The sequence below is a fragment of the Zonotrichia leucophrys genome, chromosome 8 (genome assembly GCF_028769735.1).
Source record: "Zonotrichia leucophrys gambelii isolate GWCS_2022_RI chromosome 8, RI_Zleu_2.0, whole genome shotgun sequence".
NCBI lineage: Eukaryota > Metazoa > Chordata > Aves > Passeriformes > Passerellidae > Zonotrichia > Zonotrichia leucophrys.
Window position 1 is genome coordinate 7,326,584 of NC_088178.1, and position 23,035 is coordinate 7,349,618.

The 23,035-nt window shown below is 43.6% G+C and overlaps 1 protein-coding gene across 2 annotated transcripts in view; it reads right to left on the reverse strand.

The window, feature by feature from the left end:
* The window catches only part of RGL1 (ral guanine nucleotide dissociation stimulator like 1), a 52,644-nt gene extending 40,121 nt beyond the window's left edge, over window positions 1–12,523 (reverse strand). The window contains exons 1-2 of one of the 2 annotated variants that reach the window (XM_064720028.1): window positions 12,225–12,523; window positions 11,302–11,412 (exon numbers count right to left, since the gene is read on the reverse strand). In XM_064720028.1, coding sequence (XP_064576098.1) covers window positions 11,302–11,412; window positions 12,225–12,251 — 138 coding nt within the window. In that variant the 5' untranslated portion in view covers window positions 12,252–12,523. Of the gene's footprint in view, window positions 1–3,355; window positions 3,522–11,301; window positions 11,413–12,224 lie in introns of those variants that run through there. The other variant, XM_064720029.1, reaches the window with a different exon arrangement.
* Between the last annotated feature and the right edge of the window lie 10,512 nt (window positions 12,524–23,035).

A 23,035-nucleotide genomic window follows, 5' to 3' on the forward strand; every position in this document is an offset into this window, starting at 1 on the left:
TTATTATTATTAATGTGAGCAATCCCTAATGCCAATTTTTTCTAAGCTTTTAAGAAGAAATGGGTTAGCAGTCAGTAACCACTTTTATGACCATACCATGGAAACATACCTAAACTACAGAATAAACTTAATTTCCATGGCTGTGCTTTTTACTACCCTTTGTTTTGAAACTAACAGGGCTCTTCAGGGTGGGGTCTGAGTAGAAAAAGCAGTAATAGGAAGCTAATGTTTCCTAATATTAAGTGTTACCAGCTTGAATATTTATTTACGTGCTGAAAGAGTCCAAAAATATTAACTCAACCATTAGTCCAGGCCAAACTGCATTTTTCCTATATTATCTAGACACAACAAGGGATGAGACAGGGTATCTCCTGGTGCTCCTCTCCTGCACACACACTCCCTTACAGAGCCAGGGAGTGACTGTGTTTGGCCACACACGTGTGTGCAAGCCATGGCCACATCCCTGTCCCAGCCGAACAGGTACTTTATGAGAAATTCTGCATTTCACAGGACCATTTCACAGATGACAGCTGAACCACCACACACCTACACAAATGAGTGCATCCTCCTGACTGCAGCACCAGTGGTGAACCCTCCTCTGCTGCCCAGCACAAGCAGTGTGAGCTGGCCCTGAACCCTCTGCAGATATTTGTGTTTTGGTTTAAGAATGCTCTGTTGCACTTGGACTGAAATCCTTAGGCAATGGACATAAATCAAAACACGTAATTATGTGGAAGTATTGAGTCAGAATGCAAAGTAAGTATAGCTTGCAACTAAGAGGGGGGGAAAAGAAAAAAAAAAGCCAGATAAATCAGAAGTTGTCCACATTGGTTTGATTTTTCTTCTTTTTTGAGGAGGTTGTTGTTTAACTACCCACCAGGAGTTAATAGCATACCTCTGCTCTTCCCTGTCCTGTTCTCCCTGACCACCTGATGTTTTCCTGAACAAAGTGCCTGTTTTTGCAGGAAGAATGCAAGCCTCATGCTTTAAGTAAGTGTGCAAGAGTTCATTCACATTTTCTCTGCTCCAGAGAGCCAGGAGCCTGGAGTACAGCCAGAATCAATCCGAAGCACTCCATGGAAGGAATGCAAAGGCCTAAGATCTGCCTTCCAAGTGAAACACGTTGCTGTTACTCATGGGGCATTCCAACAGCAGCACAATGGACTGCCATCTCCAAACCAAAGACATCAGCCCTGCCCTAAAGGGTTTCTACTCTAAGAAACACAAAATGCATTAGAAGTACAGCCAGAGATTACTACAAACCAAGCAAATAAAAGCAGAGGAATATCATCATAATAATTTTCTTGCTGTATTTGCATGGAATATTAAAGCCAGGTTTCAAATGTACCACAGGAGCATTTAGTTAATTAATTTATTTTGCACTGAAGACAACAGCTAATCCAGATGAGTGCACTGACTTGTTTGCATCCCAACACCAACACATCTCTGAAATGTTATGAACCTCATCTGACAAGTTCTATCCACAGGAATCCTCCAAACAACTGAAGGACATTCCGCACTCAGTTTGAGTCAAAACAAAAACTCAAGCTTGTGTGGGGCATGAACTATATTTAGGAAGGAATAAAACATGATAATCTATTTCTGCTTTAGGATTTATAGACACTAGCACAGAGCCACTGGGATCTGGCAGCCTAATGAGATCTACCACAAGTCTCCAGTCAGAAGCCCAAGGGCTATCTCAAAGCATTCAGTCATTCCATACTGTTCAGTCATTCTGAGATCTTTCAATGGAAAATGCCCCTTAGTAATAAAAACATGCTGTTTTACTTGCACAGAGAGCCCATGCATGCCACAGAAAGGAAGAAACAGCTACTGGGTGGAAGAAAGGTTGAGTCTCCATGGGGAGAAAGGCAGTACAAAGCAGGTGAGGGGGTGGGAGGGGAAAAGAAAATAATCCTTTAAACTGCTTTGAAACCAAAAAAGGTGGGAAGAATATAAGACAAAAAAATAGATGAAGTACACTATAATAACAGGATTACTCCACAAAAGCACCTGAAATGCCTACACCTCCTTAGTGCAACTGTGGCCCAGGGGGAACACTGGGGGCTGATGTCACAGCCATGTGCAGGACAGCCAGGGAGGTGGCACACAGGAAAAAGTCAGAACTCCATCAGTCTGCAACTCAGAAGAGCAAAAGTTTAGTGAATGTCACCATGCAAAGTAGCACAAAGCTTCACACCTGAGGTGGAGCAGCCAAAATCTCATTTTGATTGCCAAAGCTGCTGAAGGCAAGCTACACTCTGATCTGCAACAGATGGTTTATGCAACTAAACGGAGATAAATGTGAGAGGCCAGAAAAAAGGAAAAAATTCTGCTGAAAGTCTTACCCTTAGAGGTCCCACAGTGGCACACAGATCTGAGAAAAGACCTGAAGGCTTACAGTAGGTAGAACATTACATATTTCAGCACAATGCTTGGAAGTAACAACAAAAAGCAAACAAAAAAATGTCTGAGGAGCCCACATGTAGAGTATCCTGCTCTGCTCAAGCTGCCTCATTTTAAAGCAGCTATTGTGAAGATGAATGGGGGAAACCAAAGGGCAACCCACACAATTCCTGCTTTTGCAGAGTCTAAAACTGCACAGATGCAAACTTTTCCTTTACACATATAAAAAAGAGCAGGATCTGAGCACCCAGAGTTCTCCTTAACGAGGAGGAGGTTGCAGGGCTGCTGGAAAACCAGCCCACACCAAACTTCTGCACCGTGTGGCAATATGGCCCTGATACCTCCTGGGCATTAAAGTCCTCATGATTCTTTTGGTAAGTGTTCAGTCTTATTCTCCCTCATTAAACATTTGCTGCAAACAAATTGAAATTAGAACTTTATAAACAACCACACATAATAATTGTCATTTTAAACTAAACTAGAGGTTTTCCCTCCTCAAACCAGATGCTATAGGGGAAAGTGAAGAAATAACACACATAACATTCAGAATAACAAGTCTAAAGGAAAAAACCCTTCTCAGCTGCAGGACATGTTTGTTTCATCCCTAAATCACAAAAATTAATGTCTTGTGTTTTGAATCTCATTTATTTGTTCTCATTATTTATATAAATGTTCAATCCTCTCTGAATCCTCTGGGACTTGCTTGGACTCAGTTACTCTGCCAGGAGCAAGTCCCTTCAGGTTAATTACACACAATGCAAAATCACTAATTTCTTTCCCCTCTTGCTTTCAAAACCACCCTGGAGATAACATGTCCCTTCTCCACTCACTGTTTTAAAGGCTTTTCCTATATCCTCTATCAGAATAGAGCCTCAGTCCTATGAGGATTTATTGTTAAACTTGCACATCAGCCCCAGTTGCACCAAGACACAAATATAACAGCCCTCACCTTTTTGGTGTCTCCAAACCCCTCTCCACCTGTGGATCCTCTTTCTAGTTCTCCCACTTTTGAGATGAGGGAACAAGCACCAGAATGAGTGAGGAGTTACTGTCATCTCCCTAACAGTATTTTCTAAGCTTTGCTTCACTCCCCTCTTCCCTGCTGTAACTTAATATTTGAGCTTCCTTTCACAACTGCTGTTGCATGGGGGGCAAATGCTGCCACAGAACTCTGGACTCTCAGAAGTCCAGGTCTTCTCCCCAGGTGGTTTCAATTAATTCACTTCTGGTCCTAAATTGTTTCCAGGTGCTGCTGTGCCTGGCTAAGCAGCTGCTCCTCACTGCATGTGTCACATGTGAAGAAGATATTCATATGATAACAGTGTGAAGCCATTAAATAAATATTACCATGCATCTCTGACAGCTAATCCATCTCCTACAACTCTTTTAGTGGTTCAAACCCTTCAGCAGCCTCAAAACCCCAGCCTTTTTGAAGTCACATTGTCCCAGAAACTCTTTTTCCCCATCTCATTTCCACCTCCCCAGTGAAAGGGGAATCTCCCAAACCCAGGCCACAGCACTGAGGCTGAATTTTAATCCCTACCCAATCCCACTTTTGTGCTGTGTTACATTACAACATCCAACATAATCAGTCTAGAGAAAATCTGCAGCCATGCTTTGAAAGTTATTTGGGTGAAAGGTGCTGTAAGAATGCAAGACCATTATCTCTTCACTTGGGTGTTTCTGCTTTCCTTGCAGTCCCTAAATTGTCACCTCTTGGTGGCATGGTGCTAAACTGAAGTACAGTATTCAGACATTAGCATGAGTTCAGTTTGGTCCAAGGTAAAAGAATTTCCATAAATAGTAAATGCATTTCCATATGCAAAACACAGAATTCCTCCTTATAGCTTTTATACTTTATTTAAATTAAAAAAAAAAAGAATAAAATGAAACACACATCCTTGTCATCAATAAAATTCTTATTTCATAAGGTGTAAAAACTTAACATAGACTATAGATGAGCCCTACATGATAGTGTACCATCCAGGAAGAATTACAAGTCACATTTGAAGAGCTTGTATGGCCACTGAACATAGTGCTTTTTGGGGTGAATCAAGGGCAAAAGTACTTCTGAGAGACTGCAGGAGCAAACTGTGACACCTGCCCAGAGACAAGGGCTGGTGAGCTGCTCAACCCTTCAGGAATGAGGTTCCAGTTCCTTTTAGGAATCATCTTTCACTCTCTGATACTATCTTAATGTGGTATTAACACTAAGGCATCACACACCTTTTGCCCTTGCTTTACAAGGCACTACACAGTGAGACACAAAGGCAAGGAAGAGCAGGATCCACACCTAGCATTTATTTACCCTGTTACACAAAATAACCCTGCTTTCTCCATGGGGCTAAGCCATGATCTGGACTGCTTTGTGCTGGCTTCTTCACACAGGTGCACCCCCTTAGAGTGCTGGCTAAAGGAAATTATATATTTAAAAAACAGCAGGAGTAAAAGATGCAAGTTCAAAGCGTGCATTTACACACCTATTTTTAATTAGCTTTACCAAGGTTAAATTTAAATCCAAGTGTGACTAACGTACATGAAATGTTTCAGCGTGTTCCTTAAATGAAGGCATCAAAACCCCAAGAGTGAAACTAATGGTTTCTCCAGGGCTGCTCTCTGCACATCTCAGTCCAGTTCATGCACTGCATCTCAGCTTTCCGATGACACATAGCCACATTCCTTGCCAACTCTTCCTTAACCCAACAAGTGACCTACATCTAGCATTCAGAAAGTGCCAGTTCCTTTGCACAGCAAGCAAAATTTGGGGCTCAATCCTTTTACTTACAGCTTCTTAAAACAGCAAGCAAGGTAACACTCAGCGATGTCAGCAGCAAGACAGTTAAGGCACTGGAATTTAGAGAGAACCTGTAGCATCCAAGTAGCTCAGTTCAAAAAACAGTCATCCTGGCTGTCAAAGGAATTCCCAGGGGAAAGCAATTACAGCACAGGATGTCATTCTAACCCTGCATGTCACAGGTAAATGCCAAGGGCAAGTTGTGTCCATGAGCAGGCTGGCTGGGAGATACCCAAAATGCAGATACACACAAGGAGTGCAGCAACAGAACAGTCTCCAGCAGCTTTACTCAAGAGGCTCCCTTAACCCTTTTTATTCCATTTCATGTAAGAATCCTTAGCAAGAGGTGCCCCTGCAGCCCCAGGAAGGCAGGCTGGCCCTGTCCCTCCCTTGTTCCTCATGGCTGTGCCAGGGCATCCCAGCCCTAACTCAGCCTTCGTAGCACAAAGATTAAAGCACTGCCGCCCTGTCACGCTTTGGCAGCTTGGAGTGAGAGGTCTTACACTCCACTGAGAGCTTAACATTGTGCTACAAAGCCAGTCACCCTTCTAATTATGCATTTTGCATTTGGAACTGGCAAAGTAATGGACAGTAATCTTTCAGGCTTCCTTTTTAGAACTCTTAATAGGCTCAGTTTCCATTTTTGAGTGCCTATTGCACACACAGCCTCTATTAACCAGCGGATGACTGTATCCAAGACTGCTACTGGGGATATCCCTGCAACCTAAACCAGGAAGCCAGGAGAAAAATATTCCATGAGAAGTCATTAATAAGGGCTGTGAATGGTACCATGGTACTATTATGCCCACATGAAGGAAGGACAGGAGGAAAGAGCCTACTCCAAACAAAAACACAAGCTGAGCGAGATGCCAAAGCTTTCTTCTGGATAACTGAGTACATGTCTACAGGTAAAATCATTCTGTTCCCTTGAATACACTACTGTGTGGGTCTCCAGCACTCAACAGGCACCTTCCCCCAAGCAAACCCAATGTGAGCACACCCCATCCTTCTTCCTTCTCCAAGACAGCTCCTTGGAGACTTTGGAGTGGATGATAGCACAGCTCAGTTTCCACAGAAAGCCTGTCAGCTCCTTGGGAGCTGCTTTTCTGCTTCTGCCAAACACACAGCCAGAACTACACCCTGGCCTTGCTCTGGGCAGCCGGGACAGGCTGAGGGAACCTGATTTAGCAGAGGGAGGCTGCTTTAGCCAAAAGTGACCAACACATGCTCTAAATCAAGAGACAAAACAGCAAGCTGCAGCAAGGACAATGATCAGCCCAGCCCTTGCCTGCTGCTTCCACAGGAAACTGCACTCGACCAGAACATCTGGGATCTAAGGGTAAGATGAAAGAGAAATCACAGAGCTGGCTCAGAAGGGCAAGTGGGAGGGCAGGAGCAGGCTCAGAGAAAATGCGAGGTTTTACTTCTTCCTAAATGTTGATGATTCCAGGCACCACTTAAATCTCAACCCATAGTTAGGAGGTCTGTGCTGGAAAGAAAGAAATCCAGACTAAACCTTCTTTCCTGCCATACTGATCAAGTCAGAGAGATGGTTGTGTCCCAGGTCCCAGCTGGGATACAGATTAGTTAGCCACAAGTTTCTGCAATGTTTTTCTGTCTGAACTCTCCAGCACAAACTTCCTGCCAATGTATGTGACTGTGGATGTGTTCAGAAGCCAAAGTTGTGGTCACATGCAGTTTTCATTGCAAGGCAATCACTCGCACTAAATAAAAAAAATATAAATAAATAAAACTTTAAAAAATTACAATTTCTTTCTAAAACACCACAAAATTCCCACTAAAGGTAATTATCAAATAATAGTAGTGCTAAAAATGCACACAAATATTAAGTGATAGTTTTTCTACTTTTCAGCTTTTCCCTCTTTCAACATTTTAAGGTACTGAAAAGCAGCCTTCTAACAGCAGTTCACTGACAATTTTGGAAGAATATATTCTGCTATACACCCAGCATTATAACATTAAAGACACTTTAAGACAAGCTATGTTTTGCCTCCATCTCTGCCTGAACAAACCCCAGAGCCGTAAGTTCAGCAGTAGCCAAAAGGAGAAAGCAAAAAGTAAAAACCAAGTTTCTAAAATCTCCTCTAGATGTGTAATGCATGCCTAATGAGAGCAGGCAGCCTGGCCATAAGTGAGCTGACTATTTGTCTGTTATCTGGGTATTTAAGACTCAAAGGAAGAGGAGTCCTTGTCATCCATCAGTATAGCAAGAAATTTGGTGGCGAGGATGGCACTGAGGCTTGGGGAACTCCAGTTCCTGGCTGCGTTTCCTGTGACCTGCCCCACTAAATGCCCACACACTGTAGGTCTCCTCCTCACTCCTTCCCAGATGAAGGACTCTGATAGGAAAGACATTTGCAGGTATTCAGGAGCCCCTCGTGTCTGAGCGCTCACTCCTCGCCATTCCCTCCCCTCCCAGGAGAGCGGTGCCCCATCCCTCCGTAACTCCTGCAAGGGGCGGATAAAGCACTCCAGCCGCCTAACACGGGGCTTGACAATTGCCACTTCACAGCATTTCAAAACCTCTTTGCTTTTGTTTCAGTAATCTTGTCCACGCTCGCACACCACGCCCGTGCCTCTATTCTTCCTGCACCACTGTCCCCCATCTCCCCACGAACTTCACCTGCTGCTGTTTCCCTTCTCTCCTGTTTCCCATAGATACGGGCCGGAGTTCACCTCCCCTGGCGCTGTCAGCACATTGCTCCACGGAACTCAGTTTTGAGTATTGAGCGGCTGACCTACTCTTACATCCAGAGTTTGGCTGTCCTTTCCTACTTCTGGCTGGAGCATGACTCAGCTCATCTCTGCCACTGCACAGGTACCTGGCTGTCAGCTCAAGACCAAAGCCCCCCCAAGACATTTGTCTCTTTTGCTCTGGTGCCTTTTCTCCACAGACAATAGCACCATCCTCTTTGACATCCAGCCTCCCTGTGGGCTGCATTCACATCCTCACAGGGAAGCTGAATCCCATTTTCCAGGTTCTTTCTGAAAATAAAGTTTCACAACACAATATTCTCTTTCTAACCACATCATTCAAATTCTTTGCTGTGCTCCCAAACCTTCCATTCCAGTTACCAATATGCCTTTTTCTCTAGCCTGACATAATGCCATTCAAACTGATGATTGTGCACCCCAAATCCTCCTCTTCCCCTCTTCTGAGTGTGCCATCTGTATGTCCAAATCTCTACTTCTCCATCCTGTTCTCTCACAAAGATGTCAGGCCACGTACCTCAGCTTCCATGGCTTTCGTAGCTTGTTCTTCTCTCCAGAATCCTGGAGACCTCTCAAAATCTATCCTGGAGACACCAAAATCCACTTTATTTTCAAGAAAAATGCATTCATGCTTTCTCTGGTTGAATCTATTGTGTTTGGGAGGGATTCTCTCTCAATATTTCTAGAAAGCACACTTGATTTTTGAAGATTTGATACCAATCATCAGCTAAGACGTATGTACAGACAATCCTCTTTTAATATCACGTCTGCACACTCTTTTAAGTCAAAACAGTGCTTTTGTGCAGCATCTCTCACAATACTGAGCTCCCACTAGAGCTTTTAATATCCCCTAATACTCTAGTGCTTAAAGTCTTAAGCTTCACTAAATATTTAGTGACTGAGTATATGGTGACAAAAGCAGTGGCTGTTATTGGCATCCTTTGATGTCTACTATTAAATTTAAAGCTAAGAAATTCAGTGATTATCCAAAAGCTTCACACTATTGAAAGTTTCAGAACTGCTGATGCCTGCTTAAGTCACAGCCTGTTTCTCTTTTCCTTTTGTTAGTTGTAGAAGTTTGAAACACAAGAAAGGCATTTCTGTATTTCAGTAGGCAAGTGTTTATGGTGCTGTAGTTGGAATCTTATGATTGGCCTTTAAACAATCCATTCTCTCATCACAGGGCCAGCCATCCAGTGACCCTGGATGGGTTGTTAGGATGGAGAATCTTAGGGAAGGTTTATTAGACTTGACCGGCAACAAGAACCCCAGTGCTTCAGAAGGGGTCATTCTGCTAAGTGGAGTTTTACAGGACACAAATGACATTGAGAAAAAGTTTTTTAAAAATTAAATCCAGGCATGCATATGATCAGTAAGTGAGTTACTATGTTTGTCACTGTGAAGGCTCAATACTTGCTGATGTACAAACAGGTTGTCGACCTTGAGTCTTCAATCTAAGCCTGACTTAGAGCACCATCAAAAAATTAAAATCAACATTGCTAAATCCAACACCTTGTTAATTTAGTGCTAATGAGTTTCAAAGCATAGAAAAAAATCAGAAACCCTTATAAACTCCAGATAAAACAAACAAACAAACAAAAAACAACGAAGTCACCTGATGACAGTTCTAAAAGAGACAATTTGGGTCTTCAAAGCCAAACTGCTGGGGGCAGGGATGGCTCTTCATAAATAATGCTCTGGGTTAGAGGCTATTTATTGATTTCAGGACCACAAAAAAAGCCATTAATAAAACAAGATCACAAGAAGAGCTTAAAATACTTTATGTTCTGAAGAGCTTAAGGGAAACAAACAGCCCATATGTTCCAAAATATTTTTAAGTAATATACACAAGATTTGGGGGTTTTTGCTCATGAAAGAGACTGGACTGGAAGCTGAAGTTACAGATTTATGCCGGGAACAGGTGTGGATTTCTGACACATTATCTCCTTCCCCACAAACACTCTGACCTCAAAAAACCAACAACAGGCACAGGATCCTGACAGTCACTGCCCTGACCCTGCAGTCCCTGGTCCTCCTGCTGGGATGGGCAGCATCAGCTGTGGGGATGAGCACAGGAACACACCAGCTCCCTTCCTCTGAGAACAGGACCAAGGCCTGGCAAACTCCTATTACAAGGAACAACACAGCCCAAGCAGGCAAAAAAATTCAGACTTTTTTTTTGTATTCAAAAAACAGACTTTTCTAAACTATGTTTATGGGACACAGACACACTCAAAATGATTTTCACCTCTTAGTCAAAACCAGCTGGGAAAGTTGCAGGAGCTCAAATATAATTGAGTATTTTCCTGGTAAAAACAGCAGGCAGAAATGGGAAATCTGCCACCCAAAGGAAGCAGATTTGAAATTATCTGTTCTGATGAGTACTCTGTGTACCTCTTGGAAACACGAGAAGGGGAGACTCTGAGCACTATCTGCACGCAGGACAGAATTTGCTTATTTCTCCTGATGCTGGTTTAAGCTCTGCTGTATTGCTTCATGTCACAGGGGTTTCACAAGAAAGTGACTGGATAAATCTCAGGGCAGTTTTAAAAGCCTTTAAAATACCAACTTGGATACTACATCAAGCCAACTTCTTATATTACTGCCTTTGATCCCAAAGGAAAAAAAATAAACATAACAAAATACTATGAAAGTTACAGGCATCTCCTGCAGACCTGGCCCCAGCTGCCACAGCTGCACTGATTCCAATGAAGTGAGGACATTTTTTATCAGCTGGGGACTTGGCCTGATAAAGGTGAAGGCGCTCAGCAGCATGTCAAATCAACTGTGTGCATTTAAGCTCATTTTACTTACCATTAAAGCCCTTGTGCTTTGAAAAACAGTACAGAGCTGTAATTCTTACAGAAATGCAATTAATTTCTCATCTGACCAAGAAAGCAATACAGAAATAAAACCCAAACTAATATTCCCTTAAGGTCAGAGGAAGTTTTGCTGACTTTGAGGGGCCTTTACCAGTCAAAACAACATAACTACTTGTTTGGAGACCTGAGATAGGTTCCTAACAGCAGAAACAAGCCATAGTCCAGTCTGAAAGAACTGTTAGATGTTCAGCTTCTCGGGCCATAAACTAAGATCCTTGTCTCTGCACCAAGAATCACCTGATACAGGGCCACAGCTGGTCAAATTGTTTTTACAGGTCAAGAAAAGAGGAAGAGTCAACACAAGGAGAGTGTTATTTCAGATGACCCAGCAGACTAGTTCAGTGTTTGGTTTGTTCTTTTTTTTAAAAAAATAATGAGAGCGGCCAGTGCTGGAAGTTAATATTGTAACAATTGCTGTGGAATTCAGCTCCCCGGACGGCTCCGAAGTCCATGAGCAGCCCTCCCCACCGTGCTAGCCTCACTTACCCCCAGCCACCTTGCTCCTTTGTTGGCAGCCTGCTGAATCTGCACCTTTTTAAGGGTGACATTGTAGACGGCTCCGTCTTCTACCTCTTCACCCCCGTCCTGAAATGTGGTCTGCCAGGAAAAGGAGAAAGAAAAATAAGATGAAAAGGAACGTTCTCCCCCTTCTGCTGACCACAATCAGTCCCAGGTGCTCTGCTGCTGCAGGCAGAGCAGAGGAGATGGGCAGCACAAAGTAAACACAGCAATCAAAGCAATCCAGGATACCCTTAGGTTGAGGGAACACTGGAGATATTCTTGGCAAGCTGTCCTTTCCTGTGGTATCGAGGTACCCGGACTTTCCATTTAACTGTTTTTCCCAGACTAGCACATATTTTAAATAGTTGCATAAAGTCTTCTAAGGAAAGAGTTTGGTTTTGATTAGCAGTCGTCTCTTTCCTTCCCCCCTTTTCTGCAACAATTAATCTCTTTGGCCTTTCATTTAGGGAAGGATTCGCACTTTGAAAACTGCTGAATTACTTCGGCAAGCAGCCTTGAATCTTTGAAGCTACAGAGCATTATAACCCAGCGACATTTTCACTGTCTTCAGAAGGAGGGATTTGTGATTTGCTCTTCCAAAAACCTATTATTTCAAGAACAAGAAAAAAAACCAAAAAACAAGCAGCTTTAAAGCCGGGGGAAAGCGGAGGAAGGGGGCACAGCATATCCCGGTGCCAGGCATGGCATCGGCGGGCACGGCACGGCCGGCATCGGACACGGCACCCCCGGCACCGCGCACGGCATCGCGGGGAGCGGCACCCTCAGCACCGGGCACGGCATCGCGGGGAGCGGGCAGGGCACGGCTGGCACTGAGCATCGCCGGGCAGCGGCACCCAGGGCAGTGCAGGGGACAGGACGGGAGGGGACAGGAGGGGACAGCCGGTTACCATTTTCGCTCTCCACAGCAGTTTCATCCTCGGTGCCTTGCCGGGCGCCGGGTCGGACGCGCCGCGCTTCGCCCGCCGCGGCCGGGCCGAGCGGAGCCGAGCGGCCCCCGGGCTGCGCGGGAGGGCCGGGCCGGGGGAGGGACGGACGGACGGACAGACAGGGGGAGGCGGCCGCGCCTGGCGCCGCCTCGGCCCGGCCCGCGCAGGGTTTCCTGTTGATGGCCCCGGCGGAGCGCCCGGCCCGGCCCGGCCGTGCCTGCGCTGCCCCGGCAGCCCCCGCTCCGCGTCCGGCCCGGCTCCCGGGGAGGCGCCTCCTCCTCATCTCCCTGCCCTTCCCTTCCCTCCTTCCCTTCCCTTCCCTCCTCGCTCTCCTCTGCCGCTGCCCGGACAGGGCGCAGGGGAGCAGCGGCGACCGCGGGTCAGGTGTCCAGGCTGCCGTAAGGAAGGAATTTTAAGATGTGCTTAACTTTAAAAACTTACTTCTGCCGCTTGGGAAGTAAGGAAATGAAAGGTTTTAGTAAGCTCTGCCCGGCAGTCGCCGACTCTGTCCTCACTTTTATTCTATATCTCTCACAAAGAAGCCCCCATGAGCCCCTCTTTGGATGTAGCAGCTGTGGGCACCTGTATGCTGACACGATAATCTCAAGACACCCTATAAACCCCACTAACTTCGTTGCCTCCTGAGCTGTCTTTAATTACCTGCTTTTTGGAAGTTAAATCAGGGAGGATTCAAGTGCACAAATTCCCGTGCAAGGCAACGAAAGTGCTAAGAATTGAAACAGAGCTCAGACCTCCCAAAGCCCCACACTAACCTCCAGCATGTTCCTGGTTTTATTTCCACCAGTGTTAGTACCTGAGGAGCATCGCAGGCTCGGGAGCTGTCAGCACTTCTACTTCTTAATGTGAGAAACCAAACAGAAGCAAGGAATATTATTTTCAGCTACGAAACCAAGACAGAGCTGTGTGGTCACAGGTGCCCTGATCTGCTCACTTGCCAGGCTGTGCTTTTAGTTTACTTGTGTGATCATGAAGTGGTGGGCAATAAACAGACGTCAATAACCTGACTCAAGTGTACTGCACCAAATAATTGAAGTGTATATTTCCCAGAGTCCTGTGGCTTCTCCTGTAAAACTGCAAAGAGCATTCTGAATGCTTTAGATTTTACAAGCCACTCTTCCACATCATAATTTTAATGTGCAGAAAGTGGAGTGTGCCTTGAATCCCTCGTGGCCAGCCCAGCAGGTGTGTGAGTACCTGCAGAGCAAATTGCCATTGAACAGGACCAACATACCAGCATATGCAAATGCACATCCAGCCACAAGAAATGCAGCACCAGAGCCAAAAAATTACTCTGAAATAAAAGCTTTTTTTGTGAGATGATGTCCTGGTGCCACCGTACATGAACTACCATCACTGTGAATGGCAGTCACAAAGCAATGGCACTTACTCTGTTTCTTTACTAAAAGAAAATGGCAGTGAGTTAATACAGTGGGAAGGAGCTCCTATATTTTATTCAGTTGAGCTTCTCTTAAATCATATTTCAGACTGGATTTGTACAGAACACCTTATAGACAGACAAGCTCAGGACTTTCCATTCAAGGCAGAGCAAAGCCCTCTCTGAAGTGATGTTCCTGAATCCTCTTGGCCACTGACAAGTGACAGAGAGAACCTCCATCGGGAAGGAGCAGCAGATGACCTCACACAGTTTATCAAGCAGCAGAAAGCTACCATTTTTATTCACTGGATTTGCCATTAGTTGTGAACAGAGTTAGATTTTCTTCACAGTTAATTTTTAGGGAGATACAGTGCCCAGGCTTTAGAACCATTGAATTGTTTAGATTGGAAATGATCTCTAAGATCACTGAGTCCAGTCATGTCACAGTGAAAGGCTACAGAAGGGGCAGTAATCAGGCATTCTATTGATAACTGTCTGTGTTGGGAAAAGGATATTTCAAGGCCCCTAAAAATCTGCCTTATATGTACAAAACCTGATTCTTGAATTTCTGGAAAAGAGAAAAAGCATATGTAACACTCAGTTACATTTAAAGTCCATTATATAGTGTACAACCACATATTTGAGACCGAGACAGAGTCTGAATGCACAGGAGAACATGCACAGGAAGACCAACCAGGCTCTGATTAATCTAAAAGATGTTCTGTAAAGATTTTAAGGAGAGAAGGAAGCCAGAAAATGAGGAAGAAGAGTCTACAACTCAGTTTAGTAGAACTGGTGTTTTGCTCTTTTAGCAGACTTTAATCACAAAACTGATCTACACCAATGAACCATGCAGTCAACACCATGCTAAACATTTGGTTCTTTCCAAATCATGTTCGCATGCAATAACTACATTCCTGCCATAATCTAGCCCTGTGCCTGCCCTTTTTACCAAAGCAGAATTGTTCCTCTAATACATCTGAGCATGCATTCCCTCCCACTCACAACCAGAGAGAAGCACAAATCCACTTGTGAATGCAGCTTTGCACTTCTCACAGTGACATGTTATATAAGAAAATACTTTGAGGTCTGGAAAGCTCTCAGCCTGCAGATCATTGACCACTCAGAGCCCAGCAAGGACTGGCCAACTGTGCACAGAGAAATGAGGCAGTGGCAGAGTGATGATTTTCCCTGGGCTTCATCTGTTGCTACAGCTGGCACACAGACGCCTGCATGGGAAGACAAAGCACAAGATCTACAAAGCAGCTGGAAATAAAGAGCAGCTCTGACTGCCCCTGCTCAGGGCCTGACAGGAGAAGAGGAGGAAACAGGAGTCAGATATCCAAATATGGAAAATATTTGGGAGAGCAAAGGAAAAGGAGAAAGCAACAAGGTGGTGTAAGAATGATCCCTGATGGCTTCTCCAGGAGAGAAAGAAATCACACAGCCTAAAAGGACAAAGCCATGTATCTGAGGTGTGTATGCAGCTCACCTGCACTGGGCAAGGATGTTCCCTGAGAGATGGGGAGAAAAACACACCACTGCTTGTTTTTTAAGTTAAGCCATAGTTTCAAGAAGGTCCTTTCAATGGCAGCATCAGCCCAAGCCATTTCCACTCCTTGGTGCTTGAGTAGGCCAGGAGCCAGAACTGGCTGTGTGTTGGTTATGCAAGACACTTCCTAGTAGCCATGCCTTTGTAGTCAACATCTTTGTAGTATTACCTTTTTCTCCAAAGCAATGCCACCTTAAGGGCACTACCTGTTAATTGAAAAAGAAAATTCCATGAGACACTCTCTTCATTCCATAGGAGATACAAGAATCCATCATATAGAATAAAGCCTATCCTATCCAAAGTGACACCCCTGCAATGGATGACGCCTTTGAAGTGAGTGCCTACAAAAAAAAAATATCTCATTAATTGTTATTCATCTGGTTTCTTTAAACTATATTTAGTTCTTAGTTCTCGATTCCTCTTTATGGCAAATGCTCTCAATTTTATAACTAACAGGTGCTGTGGTCTACAGTTCTGGACATTGAAACTAAAAGAAAAAATCATTTGCAGGTGAACCACAAAAGCTAGATAATGTAGACACTGTAGAAATCCAAACACAAATCAGTTTTATACTGTGTTGTTTGACAGCCCACTCTGACATGTAGCTTGGCAGCAGAGAGCTCTCCACCACAGACACTACAGGAGCTTCACCTGGGAGTTCCTTTACGTTGTGCACACCCAAGCTGCAGCTTCCCACTCCATTACACAGTCAGTTTGTCATGCGCTGCCTTAGAGCTGCTTAATATTCAGTGCACTGCAATCTCCTGAAGGTCCTTTATGGCACAAAGCACCTCACAGGCACATATCTCGCATTTCCATCAGCACAGGCAATGCTCTGCATGTGCTGCAAGCTGATGGAGAAGGGAGCAGAGGTGAGCCAGGTCTTCCTCCTGCCTCAGCTGGGATTAATAAACTTGGTTATATATATGTTTTAAGTGACTGAGATGCACTATCACTACATATCAACCAGTCAGAAAAGTTGTTAGAATCAAACATTGAATTTCAGTTACAAACTACTAACTAATCAAAGTGAACAAAATGCTGCATTACAGACTGACTGTCTTCAAGCTTTGCAAGCCTGTGCAAAAGGGAAAGCACTGCTCCCCCTTCACTCTGAAAGATGTGACAATGCAGTTGCAGCTCAGTAAAGAACCAAACACACAAGTCTATCATAATCTGTCTTCCTAGACACCAGAACTAAACAGAAGCCTCCAAGTAATTGCAAATATTAACCAGCTTCACTGTAAAATGCCAGAGGAAATGCATCAGAGCTCCCATACATAAAACTAAATTCATGTTTCATAAGGCTGTATGATTAACTATGCCAAGTGAAAAAATGATGTAGTTAAGGAAGCACATCCAGCCATCCCTGACCCTCTGATTTCACATGTGATTGCAATTAGATAGGCATGCACTGTTTCACAGGCTGTGCTGTGCAAAGAGACACAATCTCAGATCTGGGGGGCATATCTCCTCCAGGAACAGCCAGTCCCTGCACTCCCATTGGGAAAGCCTTCAAAGCAGAGCTGGGTGTGAAGGCAGGGGCACATGGCTGGGCAAGTGCAGTCCTGCTGTGTGCTGGGGAGGAGCAGCAGTGCTGTATCCCTGAGCCTCTGCCTGCAGAGGGGTGCAGTACTGCCTGTGTGCCTCAGTCTGCCCTTAGCCCTGTCCCCACTCGCTCTCTGGGCTCTTGGAAATGACCTGCAGGAGCAGAGGCTGCAGGTGCTGGAACTCGACTTTCAGTTTCACAGACCACAAAACACCCAGAAACTTTTTGTGCACCCCAAGTGCTTGGAGAGGTCTCATGTTGCTGTTCCATGCCCACGTGGCCCTGCAGCTTCAGAGCAATATCTTTCTCTAATTTTGTGCTGCACAGCTCCTCAGTGGCTCACAGTAAATCCTCTCTGCTGCACATTTCAGCAGCTTTGAAGCAAGAAACAACACCCTGGAGTGCATGCTGAGAACATTGTTTTCTGAGGCTCACGACTCAGTCAAATCAAAGCCAAAACTAAGGCACTTCATAGTTATGGCTGTTTCAATGCCAGATTTTAGCCCACAGGCCTCAGCTACTCACACTGCAGAGCTGTTCAAAGGAAGGCAGCAAAAAGTCTTTATGGAGGGGGAAAATAGTTTTCCACTCTCCTCATATTCACAAATGGATGAAATGTTTTCACTCAAACTTTCCAAAAAGTTCACCTTTGAGCAGAGGCCAAGGGCCTTATTTGAACAATTTTAAAACTCTCTGCAAAGAATAAATACTTAATCATATGAAAAGGCACTGCTCAATTACAAATTTGACTGTGGGTAACTCTCCTGACATCAATTCCATTGTCATGGGACCTGAATCAATCTCAGTGCTTACACAGAACTAATAAAAATTATCCCTGCCTTCTCCAACAAAAAGTTATGGAAGACTGAGAACAGAAGGTTAATATTTCATCTGTGCAAGAACACAACAGTGCCATAACAGAACATACCAAAATGCCTAAGCCAAAAATCTTCTTGTCACATATAAAATAAGTCAAATGGCTCTCATATTGATATTTGAAAGATTGTCTTCACTGTGTTTCAGATCTCTTTTTTTGCACCTAAGTCAGGTTTAATAATTAAATTGGTCATTGCACAAACATGTATTGGGTTGATTCAGCACAATGCTGATTTCCCTCATTGCTCCCTTAGGCTGATTCTCCATAAGAAGCTTCATACTTTCAATACATAATTACAAATTTATCCTTTATATTATTGGCTGGTTAGTACTCAATGCTCCCCCTCATTCCCAAATTACTTGCCAAGGTTCCCATTCTTTTTGAGCACGCTTCAGTTTCCAGAAAAATAAATTTAACTATTTGATTAAATGTGTTCTAAAAACTTCCCTTCTGCCCTGTTTCATTTTGCTTTGATTACAGATATACTGCACATATGCCTTTTATGGCCTTGTTGCAGTATGTTTAAACAGGATAAATCTCTGTTGGCTATAAGGATCTTCATCTCCTAATTCTGGCAGAGAGTCTTATTCATTCTTCCTCTTAAAAGAGACATATTTCCTCCCCTAGAAGCCTGTATCACTCTGGTATCCTTTAGTCCAAGCACTCCCCAGAAGACTCTGGGTTTATTAATGATATTGGAGGTTTGGGGTACTGGGAGTGCTTCCCCTTCTGCCTGGGGCCCCTGTCCCTCTTTGCCAGGGAGCTCTGTATTTATATCTATGTTGCTCAAAGCCCTAGGACTTCATCCCTCCCACCCACTGGGTTATAATCAGATGGCTGCGTGTCTTAGGTTTGACTCACTCCCTTCATGCACACAACAGGTAATGAGGAGTTTGAATTTCAATGCTGTTCCTACAAACAATCCTACTGTTTGCATTTTCTTGACCTCTAAGATTAAAATAACAGGGATAAATTAATCATAAATCTTTTATGATATTTCCTTTTTAAGTCTAAATTATCTATATTAAATTTAAGAACTATGTCCCTCCTTTATTGTGGGACATGGTCCAGGATACTCAGAAGTTCCTAGACCCCGATTTAAGGAACCTGCTGAATGCCTGTCATGTCAGAGAGATCTTCTGGATTTAGAGATGGTTGCACACCATGGACAATTTTCTCAGCCAGATCTAAAACAGTCTTGCAAGCTTTTTACTGACTCAAAATTTTTCCAAGCACTCATGCAACAATAAGCCAGAGTTGTCATGTCTTCATTGGGCTAAAAGGGAAATAACTGAAGGGAAGCAACAATCCATCTTATCTACAGGTCTCTTGATTTTTTTAATGCTACATTCATTCTATCTGACTTCACCATATCCTACAAAGATTTTATAGTCCTTCTACAGAGCCCAGGAGGCCCTATTAAATCAGACTCCTGTTAAATCAGAAAGCTTCCCCACAGCTTTCTTTTGAGCAGGGAGGAGCCACAAACAAGAGAATTGTAAACAAATATGTAACAGATAACTCTAGAAATAGATATAGTGGTCCCTTTGCAACCACATGATGTTTTTTCATCATACATACTCCTCAAACAATTAGAATTGCAGAGCTTTACTAACTACTGCAGCCCTGGAATCTCTAAATTAGAAATTGTTTCTTTTGAGTGCTGTGCAATAAATCGAGGTTTGGGGAAACTGGGGTTTGGGGGTTTCAAGTTACTTTTTTCTTTGATTAGTTTTGCCTCCTCCATCTCTAAAATTTCCTACAGTCACATAAGACAGTCTGTACAACAGTGACTTGCCTTCCTCAGCTTCCATGAATCTTCCTCAGGGGAGTTGTTCTTTCATCATCTAAAAACTCTCCAGCAAGTTCCACCCTTGGAGAAGAAATTCTGTAACTGTTTGAAAACAAGACAAAGGCAGTTCTGAACTGCAGACAGCAACACATTTACTTCTGATTTCCTTTATGTTCTCTCTCTCATGAGACATAGCAGTTGAGTAAAGTCACAACATGGATGAGGAAGAGGCTCAGTCATGTCCATCAGATGTTGTGCCAGCCACACACACAATGGCACTCTGGTTTAATAAATGAGTGCTAAACAGGTTTCTGGAAGCGTCTATTTTTCTTAGGGAGGCAAAAATGCCTATATCAGCATAAGTCAACTCCCACTTTTTCCCTTTCTGCTGCTGTGACTCTTGCCTTCTACTTACTGCAGACTCTGAGCTTTCCAAAGTTCACATTCCTACCCACCAGATCAGTAAAAATGCAGCATTAAGACTTCCTTTTTCACTCATTTATTTAATACTCACTTTTAAGACCCCTCAAAACTCAATCTCACTTTTTGACTCTCCTTATTTTCATTTCAGAGGCTTTTCATCTCTACTGGTGCTTCTTCTTACTGACCAGTGCCTACCAGAAGCTCCCCAAGGATAAAGGCTTTGTCTTTTATATCCTAACACTATACCCTTGGTATCCATTTCAAAATGATACACCCAGCTTTGAGGTGCACCTTTATCCTGATGCCAGAAATGCAACAATGGGACAGAAGCAATATTTCCTTCACCAACAGATGTTTAAAAAATGCACAGCCCTTTTTAAGGCATACACTAATGATTTATACAAACACTTGCTTCTGTTGGTATTTACCTTCACACTTTGCCCTACATCCTTCCCCTTGTTTGTTCTACCTCTGTTGTGCCTCTGGATTTCCATGCTGTCCTCTGAGATAGACTCCTGCCCACTTGCAGATGTTCCAGGACAGGGCACAAACCCTCCCTGTGACCTTTGGGTGCTGTTACAGCACAAGGACAGATTTTATGATGGTCCAACATCCAACACTCCTGCCACTGGTGCCACTGGGATGTAGAGTAATAGAGCACAACTCACCTTGAACAAATCATCAACACCTATAAAAAATGCTGTGAATTTTTGGGAGCAGCACCCTCCAGCTAAAAAGAAATCCCTCTTGCTACTTGGCTGCTGCTGCTGCTGTCATCCATCTGTCACTTCCTTGAAGTGCTGCTGGTGACTTCAGCAGATTCACTTGCAAGGGAAAGGTGACAGGATTAGCCCCACAGGCTGTAAACACTCCACTCCCCTCTGGGATCACCTGGCTTCATTATTATTGGCACATTGTGCTCAGGCAGCAAAGACATTCATTTAAGGATACTTATTTCTATTTCCAGCTCTATTACATCTATTTTTGTTTGAACTTATTTAAAAGCAACATTATCAACCCAGGAACAAAAGGCAGGAAGGAGATGGAAGCCCACAATGCTCTAGACAATGACAGGAAACAACCTGTGTTTTGACAGTTCCCCCAATTCTCTTCCAGATGATCTTTACCAAAGATTTAGACAAGGTCCAAAAAGTAAAATAAAGCCCAAAACCTTGTGAAGAGGAAATCCTCTTGTATAGGTGCTAACAGAGTGGAAAATTCTAGAGAAAATTCAGGTGTAGCATCTAGCCTACTGCCAACTTACTTAGCAAACTCAAAGCCTATCCATTGCACTGGGATGACTTACTTGTATTTCTAAGGTTTTACAGAAAGACTTCCTCAACAAAACCCAAGACCTTCAAAACTGGCCAAAGTTGAACACTGTTATGCAAAATTGTAACAAAAGCTGGCTCAGAAGCCACTCTTTTGTTCTGTGGAGATCAGCTGGAAACACAGGAATAAACAGGATGGAAGAGCCTCTTTTCAGGGGCATATTATAAACAGCAAATTAATTGTGCAATATGTTACTATGCTCAGAGAAGATAGCTGGACTGGAAATCAAAACCTAGAGTAGATAATCGTAAAATGCACATTAAAAACCATTAAACCACACATCAAAAAGTCAAAGGAATATTAAATTCTTTCACTTTGGGTTATAAGATGAACACTGAGAGATCCATGGAGGAACATTTCTGGTTAAGTTACTCTGCACTTGTCCACAGCTGAATTGTCAGGACATATGTATGCACGAGATAGGCAGTTTTTCAATCCTGGTGTACCCACATCTGCCTTCTGCATTGCAGAGATTTTGCAACATCCTCAAAAAAATAAGCTTAAACATACAATCTCTCATCCACAAATCAGTTCTGACCTGAAGCCACCTTGCTAGAGAGGCCTATTCTAACTGAAAGGCAAGTCTTTGGCAATAGTGCCAGTAAGAACACAAGAAAGAGTCAAATATTACAAAGTAATAGAGAAGTACAAACAAAGTGGTCACCAGTGCACTGAGGAATGGAATAAAACATCCAATGCATTCCCCATCCAGCACCAGACAGCATCAGGTCCCAGTATGTTTCAGTAATTACAGATTTATCCTGGATTAAGCCTGCAACAAGAAGTGAAATGGCTCCACATCTTTCTCTTCCCTCAAATACATGTCAATCATTCTTTATGGACTGTTTTCTAAACCTTTCCTTTGCAAAGCAAAAATAAAGCAAAGAAGCCACAACCTTATCTTTTTTCTTAAGAAAAAAAGGAGAATTTAAGCTCCAGCCGCGCAAGCAGCCAGCCATGCATTCATCACCACAACGTGGCATGATGTGTCACTTGAGAATTTGGCACCCACTTAAGAAAAGGAATTCTGCTTATTTTTGTTCCACTGGCTAGTCCAAAACCAAGTGCAAAGTTGCATAATCCCTCCAATTCTGTTGGAGAAATAACAGTCAGAACCAAGATCCACGGAAGAGGGAAGAAAAAAAAAAGGAAAAAAACTCCCAGCCCTCTTTTCTGGATAAGATGTTATAAATGAAGAAGCAAGAGTTGTGTAGAGAAAGCACTGCTCTTACTCTCCCAGGCAGGATTCTTGCACTTCCAAGGGGACTCCAGATTTCATGCATTTCTTTCCCTCTCTCCCTTCCTCCCTCAACCCTTGATGACAGTATTTGGCAGGAACTTCTAATTAAAAAAAAACAAGCACCAGACTGCCTTTGTGCTACCCCAGCAAACCTCTCTGGGGAAATGATGTTCTTTGCTCAGCAATTCCTGTTCAGCACAGAATGCTAGCACGAGGAAAGCAGCTGGAGTGATTTCCTACTCTCCATTCAGGCCTGGCAGCCTCAGAACAAAGCCTTACAAAAAGAGAGGCTGAAACCAGCAGAGAATCACTGACAAAGAAGTGCACAAGGAACTCTGTTAAGATGTTATTTCCAGCACTCACAACATCACAGGACTCAGTAACATCTTGAGCCACCAGAGGCCTGGAAAAGCCAAGGGATGGTTGTGGATAATTCTGTGGCTGCAATCCCAACAGCTGCCATGCAGACACGTAAGGATATTGTCCAGTTTAATCTGAACACCAAGAGACTTACTGCAAATCCCTTTCCACAAGCAATTCTAACAATGCAGCTATGGCCACATCTCCAAGCCTTCAAGATTGTTTTGATGGACATCACTTTTTTTCCTGAG